We start from the raw sequence: 22867 nt of genomic DNA, 5'->3' as shown, positions 1-22867 counted from the left end.
CGAAATTGGTACCACAATCGGAGCGTATTTGTTTAACTGGTCCTCTGACTGCAAAGAACCTTCTGAGGGCATTTATGAAGCTTGAAGCATCCATAGATTCTATAACCTCGATGTGTATCGCTCGCATACTCATGCAGGTGAAGAGTACCGCCCAACGTTTGCTGTTTGCTAGTCCGCCCCTAGTTCTACGCGAGATGACCATCCAGGGCCCAAATACATCAAGTCCTACATAGGTAAAGGGGGGTTCTGTATTAAGTCTGTCGACAGGTAGATCCGCCATCCTTTGGTCTTGGCTTTTGCCTCTCAGCATTCGGCACCTAACACATTTGTGGAGATTACTGGCCACGCACCTTTTCATGCCAACGACCCAAATGCCCGCCGCCCTAATGGCGCCTTCGGTGAAGTGTCGTCCCTGATGCATGACTTGTTCGTGGTAGTGGCGCACCAACAAAGTGGCGATGTGATGCCGGCCAGGGATGATAAGAGGGTTGCTTTCCTCCCTGCTCAGTTGGGACTTATTGAGGCGACCTCCTACTCTCATGAGGCCGTCGTTGTCGATGAAGGGATTCAACTTCCAAAGTGGACTGTTTTTGTTAACACTCTTCTTTCCGCGAATGCAATTGATCTCTTCCGCATATGTTTCCCTTTGAACATGACTCAGAACAGTTTCCTTAGCCTTTGTAATTTCCTCTACGGTGCGCAGCTCTTTGCAGATGTGCCAGCCGTGGCAACCGGTAGTTTTACCGTCTGGTGTCTGGCGGAAGGAGGAGGCTATATGCCCGAGATGGGCTACTGTTCGCAGAAGAGCCGTCCACTTTGAGAAGCGTTGGAATCGATGTGATCCGAATGCGTTTTTGTGCGATACATTGGTGAGTACCACGGATACTTGTGGGGGCCTTATCTCCGTATCCTTTTCGGGATCCACGAGTTCAAAATCGTCAACTGGGGTTGGTAGCGTTTCCGCAGGCTGCGCAAGGAACATTGGTCCTGTGAGCCACGACGTATTCTGCAGTTGAGATGCGGGTACTGATCTGGTGGCGTGATCTGCGGGATTTTGCTCTGTGGGCACGTGGTGCCATTGTTCTGGTTGGGTTGACTTCCTGATTCTTTCTACACGGTTAGCTACGTATACGTAGAATCTCCTTTTCTTATTGTAGATGTATCCCAGTACCACCTTGCTATCTGTGTAGAGTTTGACGGCATCTGGTTTGCTGTCCATCTCATTCTCGATAAGCTCCGCCAGTTCTACTGCTAGCACTGCACCACACAGCTCGAGTCTGGGTATAGTATGGTCAGGTTGTGGCGCCAGCTTAGCTTTGCCAAGGATGAACCTGATGTGGCAACTTCCATCCACGTCCGTGGTTTTTAGGTAGGCCACCGCTGCTATAGCTTTGGTGGAGGCATCTGAGAACACGCAAAGCTCTTTGCTGTGTGCGGCGGTGAGAGATATAGGTGAATAGGGGCGTGGGATTTGAAGTTGCTCGAGGGCCTTCAAGGAGTGTTTCCACGTTTCCCACTCTTTCCGTTTTTCTGGAGGTAGTGGGGTGTCCCATTCCTGTTTTTCGAAGGACATTTCTCTGAGGAGGGACTTCCCTTGTATAGTGACAGGAGCCACGAATCCTAGCGGGTCGTAGAGACTGTTAACGGTGGACAGGACTCCGCGACGTGTGAAGGGTTTTTCTTCGATGGTTACCTGGAACGTAAAAGTGTCTGTTTTAAGATTCCAGCTTATCCCCAGGCTCCGCTGTATGGGAGGCGTGTCGGTCCCCAGATCCAAATTCTTGAGATCTGGTGCTTGATCATCTGCATGGAACGCCTTCATCACTGTGGCACTGTTGGAAGCTATTTTGTGCAACCTTAGGTTGGCCTTTGCTAACATCTTTTGTGTCCTCTTGAGTAGATCTACGGCTTCTTCTTCGGTGGGAACTGATTTTAATCCGTCGTCCACATAGAAGTCTCTTTCGACGAAGCTCCTGGCGTCTTTCCCGAACTCTGCTTCCCCGTCTTGGGCCGTTCTTCTGAGGCCGTAGGCTGCCACTGCAGGTGATGGGCTGTTCCCGAAGACATGTACTTTCATGCGGTACTCCGTGATTTCCTTTTCTATGTCGTCATCTTGGTACCACAGGAATCTTAGGTAGTTACGGTTGTCTTCTCGCACAAGGAAGCAGTGGAACATCTGTTGAATGTCTGCGGTTACGGCGATAGGTTCCTTGCGGAAGCGGATCAGCACTCCCAGAAGACTGTTTGTCAGATCCGGCCCGGTGAGGAGAACATCGTTTAGGGAGACTCCCTGATGCTGGGCGCTGGAGTCGAATACCACTCGGATTTGGCCAGGTTTCTGGGGGTGGTAGACGCCAAACGACGGGAGGTACCAGCATTCTTCGCCTTCTTTCAGTGGGGGCGCCGACTCTGCATGGCCACTGTGGAAGATTTTTTGCATGAAGGCCACAAAGTGTTCCTTGGTCTCCGGTTTCCTTTGTAGGTTGCGGCGGAGCGAAGAGAGCCTAGACATAGCATGGTCTCTGTTGTTTGGGAGGCGTCTTCTTGGCGAGCGGAAAGGTAGTGGGGCCACCCAACTGCCCAATTCGTCCTTGAAGAGCTCCTTATCCATTAACCTCAAGAATTCTTTGTCTTCCATTGATGGCGCCTGTTTGTCGTCGTCCTTTGTTGTCTGGAACACTGTACTCCCTAGGTCATTGGGGTATTTTCTTGCCACAGGCGCGTCTCCGTAGTTCCTTTTGGTCTCGAGCTTCTCGTGGACCTGAAAGTGGTTCGGACAAGGTTTGAAGTGGGATATACGACCGTTTTCCAACAAGTTCGTATGTAGGGCGCCTACGTTGTCGGGTCCTCGTATCCTGTCTATGCATACTTCTCCAACTACCACCCATCCTAGATCGAGCCTTTGAGCGCTTGGGCCGTTGTGGTCCCCATTTCGCTGTTCGCGGATCTTGTGTGCTCTCATGATGTCTCTGCCAAGTAGCAGCAGGATCTGGGCATCTTCGTCTAGTGGTGGGATATGATCGGCAATGGTTTTTAGTTGGGGATGGTGTCGCGCCACGTCTGGCGTGGGGATCTCAGTCCTATCTTCTGCCATGTGATTGCACTCGATGAGTGTGGGAAGGGGCATGCTCACTTTGCCGTCTATTGAGCATATGGTGTAGCCATTCACTCTTCTCCCTGTAGTCTCCATTCGCCCTGCGCACGTTCTGAGAGTGTAAGGAGAAGTACTGTCTTGTATGCCGAACATATCGAAGAATTCTGACCTGACCAGCGATCGGTTGCTCTGGTCGTCGATGATTGCATACATCCGTTTGGCTCTTTGGGGTTGTCCCTCAGGGTGCACTGCTACCAGACATATTTTAGAGCAAGATCTACCGTCGTTTCCTTCTCCGCATACTTCTGTGCATTTGGATGCTACTGACGTCGGGGGGGGGGTGTCTCCCACTTCTTCCTCCCCGCCCTGCTTTGTCGGAGGGTTAGGGGCTTTGCTTGCTTTGGGCTTCATAGCTTCCGGGTGTAGGGCGGCTATGTGCCTGTCGCTATCGCACTCTGTGCATTTCATAGCTTCTTTGCAGTCCTTGAATAAATGAGTTGTGGAAGCACAACATTTGAAACAGGCTCCCCATTCCCTGAGTAGGTTCTTTCGCTCCTCTATGGGTTTCATCCTGAATCCGAAGCACTTGTTAAGTGGATGCGGCTTTATGTGGATAGGGCATTCTTTGTTAAGGTCCCTTGGTTTTTTGTCCCTGTCGGCCGTCTGGCTGGGACTCGCGTGGGTCGTAGGGGGCACGTCCGTCCTGTGGACCGAGATGGGTGTTCTGGAGTCCTTGTGCCTTGCTGTTGACCTTTCGTTCCTCGGGTGGCTAACGCTGGATGTGGTTTGCGCCCCTAAGACGAAGCTGGGGTCGTTTCTTGTCTTTGCCGCTTCGCAGATGAAGCTCACGAAGAATGAGAATGGGGGGAAGACAACCTGCTTCTCCCTTTTGTATTTGGAACCTTGTGAAAGCCACCTTTCTTGGAGGTTGAAGGGTAGCTTCTCCAGGATGGGTCTCACTCCACGAGCTGAATCTAGGGCGTTGAGACCTATTAAGGAATGGTCTTTCCTTGCGAACTCCAGTTCTTGCAGCAGGTCTCCAAGATCTCGTAACTTCGAGTAGTCTTTACTCGTGATCTTGGGGAAGCTCTCGATTCTTTTGAAGAGTGAATCCTCGACTGCTTCAGGGCTGCCATAGGTCTCTTCTAGCCTTTCCCACACTAGGTCCAGACCTACTTGGGGTTGATGTGCGTTTGCCGTCCGAAGTCTCTGCGCTTGCTCCCTGGATACGTTCCCCAAGAACTTAACTAACAGGTTGAGCTCTTCCCTTGCTGAGAAGTCCAAGCTGTCGATTGCGTCTTTGAACGTGAACTTCCACGTCCGGTAGTTCTCAGGGCGGTCGTCGAAGCTGATGAGTCCTGCGTGCACCAAGTCGCGCCGGATCATGTACTTGGCTATGTCTGTCAGACCTGAGACATCGGCGCGTTTGCCCCGTTCTGAGGTAGTTGCTGGGACGGTCTGTGCGGTCGCCTCTTCCTTGGCGTGGACGCGTGATGGCTGCTGGCCAGTGTGAGGGGCTGTTTTCTCCCGCGTGGGTGTACCTGGATTGCGAGCCTGTGGTGGTGCATCCGTGTGCGCGCTGGCGTGCGGATCACTATTGTGGCTGTGGCTATCCCAGGCAGCACGTGCCATTGATGGAGCAGCATCTTCTCCTCGTGGTCCTGGCGAGTCTTCGGTATCTGTGGAGTCGCCCCATCCGTGTTGAGATGGTGCGCTTGTGTTCACACTGAAGAGGCTCCTTACATAGTCTTCAGTGCGTCGAGCTGGATCCTCTGAGGCTATCCGTCTGTACGGTTGCTCCCCGCCGTCCTGTTGCGCGGCTGCTTCTAGGACTTCGGCTTGGGCTATGGCGGCAGCAGCTTCTCTTTCTTGATTTAGGGCCTCTAGGTTGGCGTCCACCTCTGCTTTCTTCCGTGTAGCGGTGGCAGCGGCTGCAGCGGCGTTGGCAGTGGCGGTGGCAGCGGCTGCAGCGGCGTTGGCAGTGGCGGTGGCAGCGGCTGCAGCGGCGTTGGCAGTGGCGGTGGCAGCGGCTGCAGCGGCGGCTGTCTGCTCCTCCTCTTCCAAGCGGGCCCTTTCTAATTTCATGGTCGCCTCTTTCTGAGCGTATGCGGCCCTGGCGCGTGCGGCCTCTGCGGTGGCTCGCGCCTTGGTAGCGCTAGTGCTTGCGCTGGACGCGTTGGATTGTGCTGATCTTGCTGACCTGGATGAGTGTCTGGATGCGCTGGAGCGCTGTGACGCGGTCTCCAGGAGGAGCTCTTTTCTCACGCTTTGCGCATCTGTGATGGCGGCCCGCACGCGGCTGTCACGTGCAAGATCAATGTTGTTTTGTAAGTCTCTTTCTTGCAGGCTTTCACCGGTGTTAGCCCTGGCCAGGTAAGTGGCATATGCCTCTGACAGTCTTTGGTAGCGTGCGTGATCAGTCTTTAATTGAGTTATTGCCTGCTCGAGCTGTTGTACAGAGTTGCCAGCGCCGGCGACATTGCATACCCCAAGTGCGGTTGTTTCCCAGGCCAACTCTAATTTGGCGCGGTGCGCTTCAATGTCAGTCTCATATTTTTCGCGGGCCTTTTGTGTCAGTGTGACTGTCCGTTTAGGCCTTGCGCCTGCCCGCGCCTGTTGTAGTTGCGCGGCGGTCTCTGTGTCTGAGAGATCGCTTTCCTGCGTGATGTCTGGTGAGGCTCTGAGTTCTGCCATGCTGTAGGTGTGTGTAGGCCTTTGCCAGTGCGTGTGGCGTGCGGTCTTTTACCTGTCAGCGATGGGCGTCTGTCTCAGATGATGCCGAGCGGTGTCCTGCAGCGTGCAGCGTTGGGGTAGCTGTACTTACAGATGTCCGTTGGCTCCTCACTGTGGGGCTGAGCAGCGGGTGGACTCAGACAGAGAAAAAGGCAATTAGGTATTGTGAGAGAAGCACTGTTAGTTGCAAGGCTGTGTGCAGTTTGCTGTATAAAGCTTGCTGCCCTGTCTGGCAGAGTGAAGCTGCTGCTTGTCCTGGGGTGCAGAGACTATTCTGTATAGCATAGAGTCTTTGAGTAGTAGCTGCTGTGTGATTCCTTTGTGTAGTATTAGCAAAGTAAGGCTGCTCACTGTCTTTGCATAAAGCTGTGGTAGTTTGCTGTGTAGAGGCTTGTGGCTCTGTGTAGCAACGTGCTTGTGCAATGTGGTGAGAGACTGCTGTTTATATATTTGCTACGTAAGCTGCTCGCTTGTATCTTTAGCATAAAGGCTGTGGGTAGCAGCTCCTCTGTGTGTATTTCCCAAGGCACACGGTCCTCTTTTTACTATTCTGAAGCCAGGGTCACGTTGGTATGAATGGCTCCCGATAGCATTAACACAGTTCCCTTTTAAATCACTCCAAGTCCTGTAATATTTCCTCCACTTTATTGGGAAAAGGTAGCAGGGTACAGATACTTGTGGATGGTGTGTAGTGGTGATTGTTAGTTAGGAACCGGTAAAAAGAGATGGCCTCACCAAGGGTTATAAACAGGGAAAGGTTCTTTACTCACTGTCTCCAGGGTTGAAAAGAAAGTGAGGTGCGGTGTGGGCAAAGGAAAAGTCTAGGGGCAGACCATGTCTGAACAAACAGGAGGGGGGGCAGACTAGCCCATTCTGGTGAGGATCTCAGAGACTGCTGTAGCAGCTCACTGATGTCATGCTCGCAGGCAAGGAGTGCAACATTGTTGCAAGCCACGCAGGCACAGTATGTGTCTGCAGACTCCATGCAGCTGGGAATAAAATCTGACAGGCAGAAACTGCAAAGGAGAGAGGGGGGTGAGTCAGAAATGTGGCTCTTGTTCCATAACAAATGTACAGTATACGGCAGAGCTGTTATAAATGATCACAACGTGGAAATGTAATAGTTTTAAAGTCTTGACAAATATATTTAAAAATACCGCGTTGTGAGCACATTCACACATCTCAGACAATTCTGCAGCCCGGCCTGTCCCCATTATCTCTTAGCATGCAATGCTTCCCCTGCAGCCAGGGATTCTGGGTAATAACATGCAAATGAGCACAAATGGTGTCATTCTTTACACCAGGGGGTGCGCAAACCGGGGGGGGGGGGGTGCAAGATTTTTCAGGGCGGGGGGTGGTTGCAGATGCCCCCCGGCTTTCCCTAAGGCATTTAAATGCCGGGGATCGCGTGAGGCCTCTGTAACTATCCTTATCTTGTCTTCTGCGACACGTCGCCATGGCACTGTGACATCACGTGACCCCGCAGCTTCATTTGATGCCGGAGACAAGGTAAGGGAGGGGGGGGGGTGGCGTGAGCAGGAAGGGAAGCAGGCAGGGGGGCACAGCGGGGAGAGATTGCACACCCCTGCGTTACACTGTACGGTGGAGGGTTTTTGTCACTTTTAATTTTTTTACCCACCATAACTTTTTTAATGTCTAAATGTCTATATAAGATAACATCACAATATTCACCTGGTCCTTCCCTTTTTCTGATCTGGCCCCTGCAGTTGAAGAGCCCCGCACAGGGGGGGGGCCCCGTGTAATGGAGCGAGGGCGTATAAAGCCGCACTCAAAACATACACGGCATTGGAAATGGGCATGTTTAACCCTGTACATTCCAGAGGCTACCAACACATCGCGTAGCTAGACTGTCTGGCAGCCAAGGGGTTAAGACGACGTTCTGTCCTTGCCCGCGTGTTGGAGCATGTGATTGGGGTGATAACGGGGACATTTAGAGGTTTTGGAGAATATAGAGAAAGTGAGTGACTTTTTGATATCCTGTGTTTAGTGCCGTGGGTGGGGAGGACTGCCCTGCTCCTGCCCCCGTGTTGGGTTCACACAAAGCTCTTGCTGTGAGAAGAATAATTCCTGCAGTAAGTCAGCTGAGGCCTCTGCTAATGTGCAGAACGCATTGTGCCAAGTGCTGTGATAGTCACACGGGGCCCCTCCAGGAATACTCACCCTGGGAAGGTGCTTTCAGCACCAGCCAATCACAGCTCGGGCAGGGAAGGGGTTTATAAAACAGCCCTCTGCAGGGATCACACTGGGAAGGAATTAGTGGGACAACGCTCTGCAGTAGGCAAGGGTTGGCTGAGCGACGCTTTGCAGATCCCTGGCAGCTAAGGGGTTAATCAAACGCTTTGCAGGTCCCCGGCAGGAAAGGGGTTAATCGAAACAACGCTTTGCAAGTGCCTGGCAGGTAAGGGGTTAACGGGAACAACGCGTGGCGGATAATTGGTTAATCAAACAGGGATGTAAAGGTCTCTGGCAGGTGAAGGGCTCATCGAAAACAGGGTTTGCTGGTCTCCGGTAGGTGAGAGGTTAATCGAAGACCGCTTGGCAGGTCTCTGGGACATGAGGGAACAGGAAACGCCGGTACGTATCTCAGCAAAAAGAATTGTTTATCTGTGGCGGAGTATCTGGTAAACGTTAAATGACCCCTGTCACGGGAGACCAGGTTATTTACCAAATCTCCTGGAACTCAAATCGGCATAAAATCCCGTCCGCGGCCGCTACGATCGTTTCTGAGAACTTGGGCGCAAATGTCGGGACTTAGTCTCTGGCGGGCAGGCTTTTCAGGCTCAAAATCGAAGCCGGTTGCTCTGCTATTCGCACAGAAGCAACTTTGAAAATCCCGCCCGAGCTCTTACTACCGGAGACTACCAATCTGATTGGCTCATCCATTCTTATAGTATTTTCAGTTTCGTTCACAAAACTGAACAGCCAATCAACGCGTGGGAACTTTCCCAAGCAGCCAATCAGAGCGAAGCTGGCTAGAAAAGCCGGGTCAGTGGGAAATCCGAAATAGCCAAGAGACATGCGCAAGCTTGCCACCTCTTTCCCTGGCTATCTCAATGCCACCCGCTGGGCAGGCTCCCCAAGGTCTGGCAGAACAAGTGGCATCCCGGAGGACTGTCATTGATCTCCGGACCTGGTACTCCGCCTTTCCCCGCTAACCAAATGCTATTCTCACCTCTGGGCATCCTCTGGCTGCTTTGACCTCCGATGTCCAGCAGACTTACCGGCGCCTATGGGTTTGCACGGGCAGCCTGTTTGGACATCGATTCCGAATGTAAAAAGCACATTACATTATATTAAAGTATCTTTTAATACACTCTGAGTCTCTGGGTACAGGGGACAGAAAAGGAAAAATATATTGTAGTTTTATTTCTATCTGCCTTATTCCCCACACACTTTCACTCGGACTCAGTTTGCACTCTCAGAGTCCCCTCTCAACCTTATATACGGTTAGGGAACCCACAATCCTTATACTGGTTGTGGGTCACCTTGGCACTAGCTGGGGTCCCCCCCCCCTTAACCTAGGTATTCCCTAAGCTACAGGAATACATGTTTTATCCCTGTGCCTCATTCTCCTTTCTGGGCTGTGCTGAAGCAGGGTACCCTAGTGGTGAGTCGTGCATGCGTTTTCAAGGGGGAATATTGCCGAGACAATGTGCCCACATATATCCGAGAATCAGGCATGATTCCCGGGTACATTTATGGGGGAATCGACAACTCCAGACCCCAACCTTCTAGGCACATTCTGCCAACGGTTCCTCCGCAAAAAAAACTTGAAACTCATACCCTAGCAATCCCTGCTCGCTGGCACGCCCGGAAAGGGATAAACACCAACAATGGTTTTATTACAGACAGTATACTGGAATGGTACAATGTTGCTGGGCCCAAGAGCTCACTCTCTTGGACCCTTATACACGGGGCAGGGGTAACCAAAACGGGCTTGACCTTTATTGTATGGCCTGGTTACCCCCTCCCGTCACAATCCCACGTAACGGAGTTTCCCTCTGTGTGCCGCCATGTTCAGTGTTCTGCGTCCCCCTGCCTCTCCCGGCTGTCACCGCATGTGATACCATTTACAGCTCTGCCTGTGACCGGGACCACTTAGTGCCAAATATCAAAGAAAGAAGCACTCCCAGAAACTCCTGTATCCTGCCACGGGTGACCGTCCCCCGCCCCCCCCCTGTCCTGGGGTAGAAACTGCTGTATCCTGCCACGGGTGGGTGCCCGTCCCCCCCCCTGTCCTGGGGTAGAAACTGCTGTATCCTGCCACGGGTGCCAATGGGAGAATTCCCCGATCGAGGTGGGTCAGTGGGTCTGTACGGTGGGTCGGTATGACAGCGGCTCCCGTCTGCCTGCAGTACTCTCCCTCCTACTGTCGGTGCTGGATCCAACTTCTGCCCGACCAGAGGAGGGAGCTGGAGAGTCCCCGGACTGGCAGGACCGCTCCTTACCCCAAAGTAAGTGGTGAGAGGTGGCTCTTACATCTCCTGGCTGACCCTCCTCCTGTAGCATTGTGTTGTTATGGCGACCCGATGTCACATGGCGATGCGTTGCTGCGACGCCGCAGGAGGAGGGTCGCTCTTCAAGGAATCGCCAGGTAAGTACAATGCGCCCCTGCGGGGTGCTAATCTCTCCCCCCCCCCCCATTCTCGGGTTAAAAGCGGCTGAAATTAGCATGGTTGAACAGAACCGGTCTTGGATATAAATAACTATTTATTAAACAAACAATTAGAAGATTTTATCCTCTTGATACGGGTCCAAAATCAGGGCGGAAACGTCGAGCTAAAACGTTTCCTTAACAAATACCGCGTTATTTCTGTGCAAGACCAGCGCAGGGCTGTTCAGCCATCTTTATTTCAGCCGGGACCACATGGTGACAGCAGGACGGGGTGTTTGTATCGCATGGGAATGTAATAGGACGGTCTCTGTTCAGACTGCGCTTCTATAGCAGTGATGTATCCCCGGTGTTTCCGCAGCTGATATATAGGGAGATATACAGGGAGAGATTAAAGTTCTGTAACATTACATTGAGGTCTAGTTTTATTTTATACACTACTAGCTGATATACCCGGCGTTGCCTGGGATGTAATGTTCCCGCTCCCCTCCCTCCCCTCTCTCTCTCCCCTCCCTCCCCTCTCTCCCCTCCCTCCTCTCTCTCCCCTCCCTCCCCTCTCTCCCCTCCCTCCCCTCTCTCCCCTCCCTCCCCTCTCTCTCTTCCCTCCCTCACCTCTCTCTCTCCCCTCCCTCCCTTCTCTCTCTCCCCTCCCTCCCCTCTCTCTCTCCCCTCCCTCCCCTCTCTCTCTCCCCTCCCCCCTCTCTCTCCCCTCCCCCCTCCCTCTCTCTCTCTCTTCCCCTGTCTCCCCCCTCTCTGTTTGTCCCCTGTTCACATCAATCCGGTCCCCCCTCCTTTACAGGTCCAGACCCTCCCCCCCATTTACAGCTCCGTTCCCCCCCCCCTTTACAGCTTCATGCAGTGTGTGCGTGTGCGCGTCAGTCAGTGTGTGTGTGTGTGTGCGCGTGTCAGGCAGTGTGTGTGTGTCAGTCAGTGTGTGTATGCGTCAGTCAATGTGTGTGTGTGTGTGTGTGTGTGTGTGCGTGCGTCAGTCAGTCTGTGAATATGTGCGTCAGTCAGTGTGTGTGTGTGTGTGCGCGTCACTCAGTGTGTGTGTGTCAGTCAGTGTGTGTGTGTGTGTGTGTGTGTGTGTGTGTGTGCGCGTCAGTCAGTGTGTGTGTGTGTGTGTGTGTGTGTATGCGCGTCAGTCAGTGTGTGTGTGTGTGTTTGTGTGTGTGCGCGCGTCAGTCAGTGTGTGCGCGTCAGTCAGTCAGTGTGTGTGTGTGTGTGTGTGTGTGTGTGTGTGTGCGCGTGTCAGTCAGTGTGTGTGTGTGTGTGTGTGCGCGTCAGTGTGTGTGTGTGTGTGCTTCAGTCAGTGTGTGTGTGTGTCAGTCAGCGTGTGTGTGTGTGTGCGTCAGTCAGTGTGTGTGTGTGTGTGTGTGTGTGTGTGTGTGTGTGTGTGTGTGTGTGTGTGTGTGTGTGTGTGTGTGTGTGTGTCAGCCAGTCAGTGTGTGTGGCAGTCAGTGTGTGTGTGCACGTCAGTCAGTCAGTGTGTGTGTGGCAGGCAGTCAGTGTGTGTGTGTGTGGCAGTCAGGCAGTTCGTGTGTCAGTCAGCCTGGTGTTGCCCCCCCCTGACTGTTTCCCGCCCCGCCCGCAGAGGGGGGGAGGGCTGTGTGTGTTCTGACTCTTCCCCCGTCATCCCCCCCCCCCATCCCACCCGTGCGGAGCTGCTGATTGGCGCTGGCTTCTCCCCTGGCGCTCCCGGCGGTAATACGGGGCCCGCGGTGTGAGGAGAAGAGCCGAGTGGGCAGGCGGAAGGCGGCGGCGTGTGAGAGGCGGCGTCGGCGACGCGGCGTGAGTGCATCGGGCGGGAGGCGGCGTGAGTTTGGCGGGCGGGAAGCAGCGTGTCGAGAGGTGAGGTGGAGGAGGCTTGCTTTTGGTGTGACGGGGGGGTTTGAGGTGAGGCGGCGGCGCCGAGGAGCTACGCCGATGCCCGTGGGTAGCGGTGCTGGCGGCGCCAGGGAGGCTTGGGTTTGCTGTGACCGGGGGTGGGATGTGGGGAGAGGTGAGGCGGCGGCACCGAGGAGCGGGTGCTGATGCCCGTGGGTAGCTGTGTCGGCGGCGGGTGAGTGTGGCAGTTGGGTGAGGTTATAGAAGCACGCAGACCAATAAGAGGCGTGCGGCGGCGGGGCCACGGACCATTCTGATTGGCCAGAGGGTGAGTGACAGACCAACTGACCAATCAGATTGCCCATAAGCACAGCAAATATATGTTTTCTGCAAACAAACAACGTTTTAATAAATATAGATATAGATGTGACCGATTTCAGTTGTATTGTATTGTATGTCTTTATTTATATCGCGCCAAAAGTGTACTCAGCGCTTCACAAAGAATAGAGTACAGAGAATTATAATAATACAATAAGCGCAGCAACATCAGACAATAGGAAAGGAAATCCCTGCCCCGAAGAGCTTACAAACTAAGAGGTGTGATGGGAGATTTACAGAGACAGCAGGTGAGGGAATAAGTGCTGTGTATGGCAGTGCTTGGGCACAATGGGCGGTAGGAGTGGCCGAGTGTTCTGTGTAAGTTCATATCTCGGTGGCGACATCGACTCTTCCCGCTCTACTTTTATAAGCCAATGATAACTTTAACAATAATTAAAAAAAAAAAAAAAAAGGGTTTATTTAATAAAAGAAGTCGCTAAACTGTTTAGGGTTGTAGCCTGCCTTTGACAGAGCGATGCTCTGCAGGGAAGGGGTTAATGGAGTGACGCTCTGCGTGATTCGCAAGGGTTAACTGAGATGCGGTGGAATAGACTTTGCATATTTGATGTCATTGTGACAAGGGGCTGGCTCGGACCAATGAGAGGGCGGGATACCCTGGCCAATCACATGCCGCTTCCCTGTGTCTGCCCTGTAGGCTGCTGATCAGAGAGGCAGACATCAGACCGGGTGCTGACGCTGTTCTGCTACTTGGGCGCCAAGATGTCCGAGATGCAGACCTGTGACTTGCTGACACCGCCCCCCCGGCCCCGCGTCATCCAGATTTCACGCAGTGTGACGTTCAGCGCATGCCACAGATTGCACAGGTAAGCATCAGATCACCCCAAGGGGTGTGGGGGGGGGGGTGTGTATTATGTACACATTATGTACGTGTCTGTTACTGTATGTGTCTGTTATGTACGTGTCTGTTATGTACGTGTCTGTTACTGTATGTACGTGTCTGTATGTGTCTGTTACTGTATGTACGTGTCTGTATGTGTCTGTTACTGTATGTACGTGTCTGTATGTGTCTGTTACTGTATGTACGTGTCTGTATGTGTCTGTTACTGTATGTACGTGTCTGTATGTGTCTGTTACTGTATGTACGTGTCTGTATGATGTGCAGACTTGTTACCGACCTGGAGTCCGTCTCCCCTAAGTTTATCAGCAGGGTCTCACAGACTTCACTGGAGTCTCACTGATAAATCATCACTTTTTCATTAAAATGACATTTTTTTTTTGCCTTTGAATCTCTGAATGACAATGATTTGGGTCCCGCTGATCTCTGTACAGATGTGGGGTTCACAGCACCCTTTGTTTCATTCATATGTCACATATGAGCTCATGTTATTTTATTGTTTTTGGGATGTTCACGTGTTTGTTTCAGTGTCTGGGTCCTGCCTTGGTGTATTCACATATGTGACTATTTGTATATTCACCGTTCCATCTTTCTGTGCTCAGTTCATGTACGTGTCTGCGTGTTGATGTGTGCGTGATGACGTGTACATGTCTGCGTATTGACGTGTACTGTACATGTCTGCTTATTGACTTGTATCCAGGTGTCTGAGTGTTCATGACTGTGTGTCATATACGTGTCTACTTTCACATGCGTGTGTGCGTGTATTTTCATGTGTCCCCTTACTGCTTTGCAGCTGCTCTCTGAGCGCAGAGGAGAACAAAAGTATCTTTGGCAAATGTAACAACCCCAATGGACACGGTCACAACTACCGAGGTGAGAGGGGCCGCAGGGCGGGACCGAGGTGAGAGGGGCCGCAGGGCGGGACAGAGGTGAGAGGGGCCGCAGGGCGGGACCGAGGTGAGAGGGGCCGCAGGGCGGGACAGAGGTGAGAGGGGCCGCAGGGCGGGACCGAGGTGAGAGGGGCCGCAGGGCGGGACCGAGGTGAGAGGGGCCGCAGGGCGGGACCGAGGTGAGAGGGGCCGCAGGGCGGGACCGAGGTGAGAGGGGCCGCAGGGCAGGACAGAGGTGAGAGGGGCCGCAGGGCGGGACCGAGGTGAGAGGGGCCGCAGGGCGGGACCGAGGTGAGAGGGGCCGCAGGGCGGGACCGAGGTGAGAGGGGCCGCAGAGCGGGACCGAGGTGAGAGGGGCCGCAGGGCGGGACCGAGGTGAGAGGGGCCGCAGGGCGGGACCGAGGTGAGAGGGGCCGCAGGGCGGGACAGAGGTGAGAGGGGACAGAGGGGAAATGGGGTGGGGTTCCCTGAGCAATGCCCTGAGGGATGGGGGGTCATTGAGCGATGCGCTGCAGGGATGGGAGTCATTGAGTGATGCGTTGCAGGGATGGGAGTCATTGAGCGATGCGCTGCAGGGACGGGAGTCATTGAGCGATGCGCTGCAGGGACGGGAGTCATTGAGCGATGCGCTGCAGGGATAAATTAAAGGGACAGCTGTATTGTAACGTCTGCTCTTTATCAATTTAACTTTACAACTTTAATTCAATGTAAAATTAATTAAAGTTAATACAAGTCAGTTTCCCAGCCTGAATAACTCACTGGACCAAGTCACATAAGTATTTGCCATGTAAGGCTAAAGGGTTACATTAAGATACTGCACAGATACTACTATTGGAAGATACATATGCAGAGATGTAATAAGGATATTGACATTTGATTCCTTCTTTGGCAAATCAGAGCCAGAATCCGTAATGTTTTCTGCTGTACGACGAGCAGAGGATTCTGGGTAGACCTTGTTGTGTTTGTTTTTTGGAAGCGACAGTGAGAGACCATGTGTCTATGTACAGATGTAACACAACGATGTCTCCGGAGTAAAGAAACGCGGCTCCGGCGGTGACTAAGCCTGCCGTGACATCACTGTGTGGGGTGGGGGGTCCGTGTTTCCAGATGTGACTCCCCACAGCGATAATGCTCTGACACCAGGGCGGTCACGGAAACGCCACATCTGTACAAAGCATCGCTTAACGCAATCTTGTCATAAAAGTAACACATTAGTACATCTCTGCGTCCATGTATAAAACCCAAATTTGATATGTTGAGCAGGCAATTATTTCCCCGAAGGAAATCAAAATGACGGTAGGGGTGGAGCTGGAGGCGGAGTTTGAATGTTGTCCGTGGGGCGCGTATGTAAATAGTACATCACGGTGCATGACAAGAATGAGCAACTTTGGTGTGGCAAAAGTGCATCCAAATTGTCCGTTAACTTGTTGTCGGCGTAAGAAGACACAAGGTGGGGATATCCTAAAAATGTTACCTGTTGGGGGAAGGAAGGAGGGGGGGGAAGGAAGGGGGGGGGGAAGGGGGAGGTGTAACTTTAGTACTGAAGTTGAGCACCGCTGGTGTAAACAATCTCATATGCTATTTCTCCAAATCATCAAAAGCCGCAGTGATTGTGTGTTCCTTACTTTAATAACCCCATTGTACATGAATGAATGTAAAGACAGCAATGTCACAGCACGTTTTAAGAGTTTCAAATGAACTCATATTATGAATCTGATTGAACACGACGGGGGCTGTAGGGGCGGCTCAGTGAGTAATGACACTTGCCGCTATCAGCTCCTTGTGACCTTGGGCAAGTCACTTTACCTCCCTGTGCCTCAGGCACCAAAATCATAGATTGTAAGCTCCACGGGGCCGGGGCCGGGTCTGTAACAATCCTATGTACAATGCAATGTATACTGTCAGCACTATACAAGAAAACTATTATTACTATTACTACAGAAACAAAAATGTCTGAAACTGAATACAGATTTTTTTTCCTGTTATTTCTCTTCTGAATAGTTGATTGCTGTATATACCTCTGATGTTTGTTTAATGTTATATCTCTCTCTCGGGTCTCACTGTGTATGTGTGTCTGACTGTATGCGTCTCTCTTTCAGTGGTGGTCACTGTGCGTGGAAAGGTGAGTGTCTGATATACACACACACACAACGCACAGGCATGAGAGCACACACACAGCATAGACATGAACACAGACACACCGCACATCCGTGAATGCGCAGACATGCGCACGCTGCACAGACGTGAGCGCACACACGTATCTGCATTGTGTCCCTGTCACAATCCTAAATCAATCATTACATCAGATACTTTGTTCAAATGATTGCTGACCGTATCATCCTGATCATTAATCAATAATGTCATTTTAAATATCACTGTCCCTGAGTGATCGCTATTTGAAGGACTTAATAATCAGTACCTATCGCTGGCGGCTGTGTGTGTGACAGGCACCTACACAATCTGTCACACTCTGCTGTGTATAGATATCCCCCTTATCCTCTTACCCTCGCACCCCCCCTCTTCCTCACTATCCCTCCCCTCTCTATTCATATTTATCCATCCTCCCACCACCCTTCCCTTTTCTTTCCCCTTCCCACCATCCTTTCTCCTTCCTTTAAGCGATACTCCCTCACCTAACCTCCCCCCCCCAGCCATTGTCACTCCCTACTTTTTTCTAGCCCAAGCCTCTTCCTTTCCACCCTCTCATATTGTGATGACACACACAAACGCACACACACACAGTCTGACTCTTGTCCCTCTCTCTCAGATTGACCCTGTCACAGGGATGGTGATGAACCTGACAGATCTGAAGCAGCACATGGAGGTAACAGGGCAGCGATAAGCCTATACTGGGTGTAAAGGGTTAAGGGAGTTCCATGTCTCCGGTAGTGTGGAAGTGTTAATGGAGTGACTCTTCAGGCTTGTAGTGAAGGAGTTAATGGAGTAACGTTCTGCAGGTCTCTGGCAGGTGATGGGTTAATGGAGTGATGCTCTGCAGGTGTCTTTCACGAGTGGGGGGGATAATGTGTCCTCTCCTCTCCCCCCAGGAAGCCATCATGGTTCCCATGGACCATAAGAATCTGGATCAGGATGTCCCTTATTTCAGAAATGTAACCAGGTGAGTGACATCATAGCCTCCCACTCCCAGCACAGAGCACCGCTCTGCACGTCTGCAGGAAGAACTCCTCCGTTTCCGAGGCTCTGGAGGGGTTGGGTTACCACTCTATAACTAACTCCACTCACTGTCTCCGCAGTTCAGTAGAGAACGTGGCTGTGTTCATCTGGGAGGGGCTGCAGCAGAGGGTCCCGGAGGGCCTGCTCTACGAGGTGTGTGTGCACGAGACAGACTGCAACAGTGCTGTATACAGGGGGGAATGATGAGTGAAGCACCCCCAGAAGAACTACACCCCCCCCTAACATCTGCCCCAGAAACAAAGAGGCATGAATTGTGGGGGTACTGGACCAAATAATGGGATTTTAATGGATAAATGTCAACTTCACAATCTGCGAGACTCCATTGAAGCCAGAGACCCCGATACTAACAATCAGTTGGACTGAGAATCAATGACGGCTGAGAATTGTGTGTGCATATAATCGGGCGCAAATATATATTTATACACACACTTTAGGTATTTCTATTCATGTTTTATTTATTTCTATACCGTATATTATACCCCTGAATGTATACCATACAAATATCTTATTTTCATGATGACTCTAATTGATCGTGTTATTGAAACAAAGCAGTTTAAAAAAAAAAAAGTACACAGTGGCTGCCAACATTTGTATTGTTTATTTGAAATCTAAGAGCACGGATGGTTTAGATGAAAGCGTTTTCAAATCATTTTGTAGGCCGGCGTAGCATAACGGTTTCTCCAACGGAAAAATGTGTTTCGGGTGAAAATGGTGCATAATTTCTATTGTATTTTTTAAATTAGTAGAACTGCATCTTTAACAGGAGGTGGGTAAGAAAGGGCAGCGGGTCAATGAATTACTTTGCTGCCAGAGGAGCCTGGAATGCATTGGAGTAATATACATTAAGGGCCAAGTATGGTGTGTGTACACACACACACAATTATTGTGACCATCCATCAAGGTCCATGTTCGGGGGCGTTCTAGAAAAGTGCCAAGACCCTCCGACCTCATCAGCGGGGAGCTGGGCCCTCTGAATCACAGGGGGCTGTACATAAGGAATGTCTCTTTTTTGGGTATGGGGGTCCCCCTCACGTGCTGGCTCGGGACACAAGGAAGTAGAGCAGGAAGAAGAGACCCACGAGGGCGGACGACACGAGGCAGAGGAGCTTGCGATTGTCCCGTCCAGAGCGAGCCATCCCCGTGAACCGCTTCACGCTGCCGCTCAGCAGGCCTGTGACACTCATGAAGTCAGAGTCCTGAAGGGGAGGAGAAACAGTCATCTGCTGCATCTCTATACACTTCCACTCCCAGATAATAAACATGCTGCCCTGTATAATGATGTCACGTATCTCTATACACTTCCTGATAATAAACAGGCCGCATTGTATAATGCGGAGTATCGCTATACATTTCCATGTCCCGATAGAATACTTACAGTGCAGCGTGTTCACCGAGTATTACTGTACACTTCCAGTTCCCGAACATAAATGTGCTGCACTGTATAATAATGAAGAGTATCCCTACACACTTCCTGATGATGAACATGCTGCGCTGTATAATGATTTTGCATATCTATACATTCCCTGATAATGAACGTGCTGCGCTGTATAATGGAGCTCAGTATCTATGCACTGTCACCTGATAACGACCGTGCTACACGGTATAATGATCCTGAGTAGCTCTGTACAGTCTTCGATGTTGAACGTGCTGCATTGTATAATTATGCCGAGTATCTCTACACTTTACTGAGAAAAAACACCCAAAATTCCAATGTGGCATGCAGAGATTTTACTGTAAGAATATGTATACAAAGTACATCTAAAGAAGGTACGGTGCAAAGTCCCTGCCGCAGTTATTAGTAATACAGGTCTCAGGTGGGGGGGACCTGTAGGCCGTCGGTGGCTGAGGATCGATTGTTGGGGTGCAGCATGCACCTGGATTCCCAATGATAATGTTGGCGGTGTATCTCTCTACACGCGCTGATAATGAACGTGCTGCACTGTATAATGAGCTCGAGTATCTCTATACACTCCCCGATTATAAACATGCTGCGCTGTAGAATGATGTCAAGTATGTCTGTACAGTTCTTGATAAGATGCTGCACTGTATAATGATGCAGAGTATCTCTGTACACTCTGATTATAAACGGGCTGTGCTGTATAATGATGTTGAGTATCTCTATACAGTTCTTGATGATGAAAGTGCTGCACTGTATAATGATCCAGAGTATCTCTGTACAGGCATACCCTGCATTAACGTACGCAATGGGACCGGAGCATGTATGTAAAGCGAAAATGTACTTGAAGTGAAGCACTAACTTTTCCCCACTAATCGATGCATGTACTGTACTGCATCATATACGTGCATAACTGATGTAAATAACGCATGTGTAACAGGCGCTATAGTCTCCCCGCTTGCGCACAGCTTCGGTACAGGTGGGGAGCCGGTATTGCTGTTCAGAACGTGCTGACAGGCACATGCGTGAGCTGCCGTTTGCCTACTGGGCGATATGTCCTTACTCGCGAGTGTACTTAAAGTGAGTGTCCTTAAAGCGGGGTATGCCTGTACACAGATGAATGTGCTGCGCTGTATAACGATGTCGAGTATTTCTGTACACTCCCTTGTGAATGTGCTGTACTGTTTAATGATGCCAAGTATCTGCACACTCCCTGCTGAACACGCAGCACTGTATAATGATCCCGAGTATCTCTACACTCCCTCATGATGAACGAGCTGTGCTGTATAATGATACAGAGTATCTGCACACTCCCTGATGATGAACGCCCTGCGCTGTATAATGATCTCGAGTATCTCTGCACTCCCTCATGATGAACAGCGTATCTGCACACTTCCTGATGAAGAACGCGCTGCGCTGTGTAAGGTCTCACCATGCCATCCAGGTACTTGTTGTGGTCGTCCGCTTCTCTGTCAATGTCCAGTGCCAGCTGCAGGGAGTCATACAACAAGTATATTATAAAGCATGTACACACACGTAATAAAAAGCAACGAAGAGGAGAATTGATTCCATGTCTCCTAGAAACAGCACCAGATTTAGCGAGTAAAAGATGACCCCGACGCTCCTCTCACATTCCCCAGCTGTGCCTGCGGGGATCCCAGCCATATAGCATGGTTGCGGTGTGAGGTTATGGAGGTGGACATTGGGCTTCGGATGTTGGTGTATGAGCTCTGAAAATGCAGGTCTGTGTCACTGCTGTGGCTCTTCCATCTCCACCAAACCCCCTCTCTCCCCGCTGTCATCTGCAGCAACCCCTTCTCCCCTGCCCAAAAAATGCGCTCTGCACTCACCGATTTGAGCCGTGTCACCTTAGAGGACAGTGTGTCCGAAAGGCGTTTGTTTTCTGTATTCAGCATCTCATCCGCTGCCCCCGAGCTCGGGCCTGGGAGAAAATAGAGGGGGTTAGGAATTAAGTGAAGACGTTATGGTGGAGAGAGGGGAGTGGAGGGGGAAGAGAGATGACAGGAGAGGTGGAGTAATGGAGGCAAGATGTGGGGTCTGGACATACAGGGATCTCCTTTGCATGAAGAACATTAAGGATAATAGTACCGTTGTCTGACGTTACAGTATATAACAGGGATTTCTTTTTGGAAAGGTTTATATTTAGGATGTAAAACAAATACATAAAGAGGCTTCTTATTAGAAATCCCTGGCAAAAAGGGAAACTGCAAATTTGTACCGAAAAGGTAATACCATCACACTTCAACTGTTGTAAACATAGCTTTTGAGAATGTGTGTGTGTGTACACCCAAATAGTATAGACCAGACTGCTGGAGAGGGTGATGCTATCCGAATACTTATAGGGTACTGTACAAAAATAACAAGGCTAGGCACGCCAAAAATGTATTTTATTGGCCCAGCGTTTATATCATTATATAATGATTTGATAAAAGGCTAGAGGGTCGCCGAAACGCTGGGCCAATAAATACATTTTTGGCATGCCTAGCCTTGTTATTTTTGTACAGTACCCTATAAGTATTCTGATAGCATTACCCTCTCCAGCAGTCTGGTCTATACTATTTGGGTGTACACACACACACACATATGTGTATATTGTGTATAATATATATATATATATATATATATATATATATATATATATATTGTATGTCTTTATGTACATAGCGCTTCACAGTAGTAATACGCGACAATCCTATAAATAACAAATAATCTAAATAACAGGTCATGGGAATAAGTGCTTCAGACATAATAGTAACATGTAGGAAGAGGAGTCCCTGCTCCGAAAAGCTTACAATCTAATAGGTAGGAAGAACGTACAGAGACAGTGGGAGGGCGTTCTAGTAAGTGCATCTGGACACACACACACACACACACACACACACACACACACACACACACACACACACACACACACACACACACACACACACACACACACACACACACACACACACACACACACACACACACTTCTCTCCTGTAGCTACATGTATATAAAAGCCCCCCGTATGACCCAGTACCTCGCCCCCACTCCGCCATCTTTGTTTCTTTCCGCTCTGTGACGTGGCAGGCTGCTCCCCTCCTCGTGACGTCACCTCCCTCCAGTGCCGACTCAGCCTGGAAGCGTCATCCCGGGAGGCGTGGTCTTCCACTTCGCCCCGCCTCTCCGCGGAAACCACGCCCAAAAAGCAAATAATGGCTGTTTATACTGTTGCTATAGAGATAGAGCCTTTTAAATGCCCACGTGATTCAATGTCCAGTCCCTGCCACGTGACGGAATATGACCCCCAGGGGCACATCAGGTGATAACACAACCTTTGTTGTGTCTCACTTGCACCCTTCTCTCTGCATATCCTGCATATCAACGCAGGCCTAATCAATTGCCCCCTAAACAGCTGATAATTCATATTTGGGACTTGATGACAGAGGATAATGTAGCTTTTCCCACTGTCCCACGGATCCTGATCCAGCATCTTTCACTTCAGAGGTCAGTTTCCCAGTCATAACAAAACCTCTCTTTCTATCGAACCCCTACACAGAAGACTTATTTATTTCAAAGTATTCTATTTATAAGATCTGCCGCACACAGGGTGCTCCCACTCAGATCTGCGCCACTTGGTGTGCTCCCCCTCATCTGCACCACACAGGGCACCCCCACTCAGATCCACCCCACACTGGGTGCCCCAACCTGTTTTATCTCTCTCAAATCTGAATCTGATAGGGTGCTTCCCCCTGAGATCTGCCTTACACAGGGCACACCCCTCAGATCTGCCCCATACAGGGCACACACCCTCAGATCTGCCCCACACAGGGCACACCCCCTCAGATCTGCCCCACACAGGGC

The 22867-nt window shown here is 50.8% G+C and overlaps 2 protein-coding genes across 2 annotated transcripts; one reads left to right on the top strand and one right to left on the bottom strand.

Annotated features, from left to right (window-relative positions):
- The first annotated feature begins 8105 nt into the window (after positions 1–8105).
- Positions 8106–18132, top strand: PTS (6-pyruvoyltetrahydropterin synthase). The gene is made up of 7 exons (XM_075566936.1): positions 8106–8246; positions 13321–13489; positions 14315–14394; positions 16511–16533; positions 17179–17235; positions 17459–17529; positions 17666–18132. The coding sequence occupies exons 2-7, from the start codon at positions 13386–13388 to the stop codon at positions 17787–17789; spliced, it is 459 nt and encodes a 152-aa protein (XP_075423051.1). The 5' UTR covers positions 8106–8246; positions 13321–13385; the 3' UTR covers positions 17790–18132.
- A 53-nt stretch (positions 18133–18185) lies between these two features.
- On the bottom strand, positions 18186–22187 carry BET1L (Bet1 golgi vesicular membrane trafficking protein like). Its single transcript, XM_075566937.1, has 4 exons — positions 22044–22187; positions 20853–20944; positions 20435–20491; positions 18186–18802 (listed from the first exon to the last, which is right to left on the bottom strand). Exons 1-4 carry the CDS (start codon positions 22060–22062, stop codon positions 18635–18637), a joined length of 336 nt encoding a protein of 111 aa, XP_075423052.1. The 5' UTR covers positions 22063–22187; the 3' UTR covers positions 18186–18634.
- Between the last annotated feature and the right edge of the window lie 680 nt (positions 22188–22867).

The sequence above is a fragment of the Ascaphus truei genome, chromosome 12, assembly GCF_040206685.1.
Source record: "Ascaphus truei isolate aAscTru1 chromosome 12, aAscTru1.hap1, whole genome shotgun sequence".
Taxonomy (NCBI): domain Eukaryota; kingdom Metazoa; phylum Chordata; class Amphibia; order Anura; family Ascaphidae; genus Ascaphus; species Ascaphus truei.
This window is presented reverse-complemented; position numbering and strand designations above follow the sequence as displayed.

Bases quoted from the DNA above. Each gene is read 5' to 3' on its own strand.
- PTS (XM_075566936.1), top strand. From the start codon at position 13,386: ATGTCCGAGATGCAGACCTGTGACTTGCTGACACCGCCCCCCCGGCCC. The intron at 17,236-17,458 runs GTAACAGGGCAG...CTCTCCCCCCAG, and splicing joins ATCTGAAGCAGCACATGGAG to GAAGCCATCATGGTTCCCAT. The intron at 17,530-17,665 runs GTGAGTGACATC...CTGTCTCCGCAG, and splicing joins TATTTCAGAAATGTAACCAG to TTCAGTAGAGAACGTGGCTG.
- BET1L (XM_075566937.1), bottom strand. The intron at 20,492-20,852 runs GTGAGTGCAGAG...GACTCCCTGCAG, and splicing joins AGGTGACACGGCTCAAATCG to CTGGCACTGGACATTGACAG. The intron at 18,803-20,434 runs GTGAGACCTTAC...CCTCCCCTTCAG, and splicing joins ACAAGTACCTGGATGGCATG to GACTCTGACTTCATGAGTGT.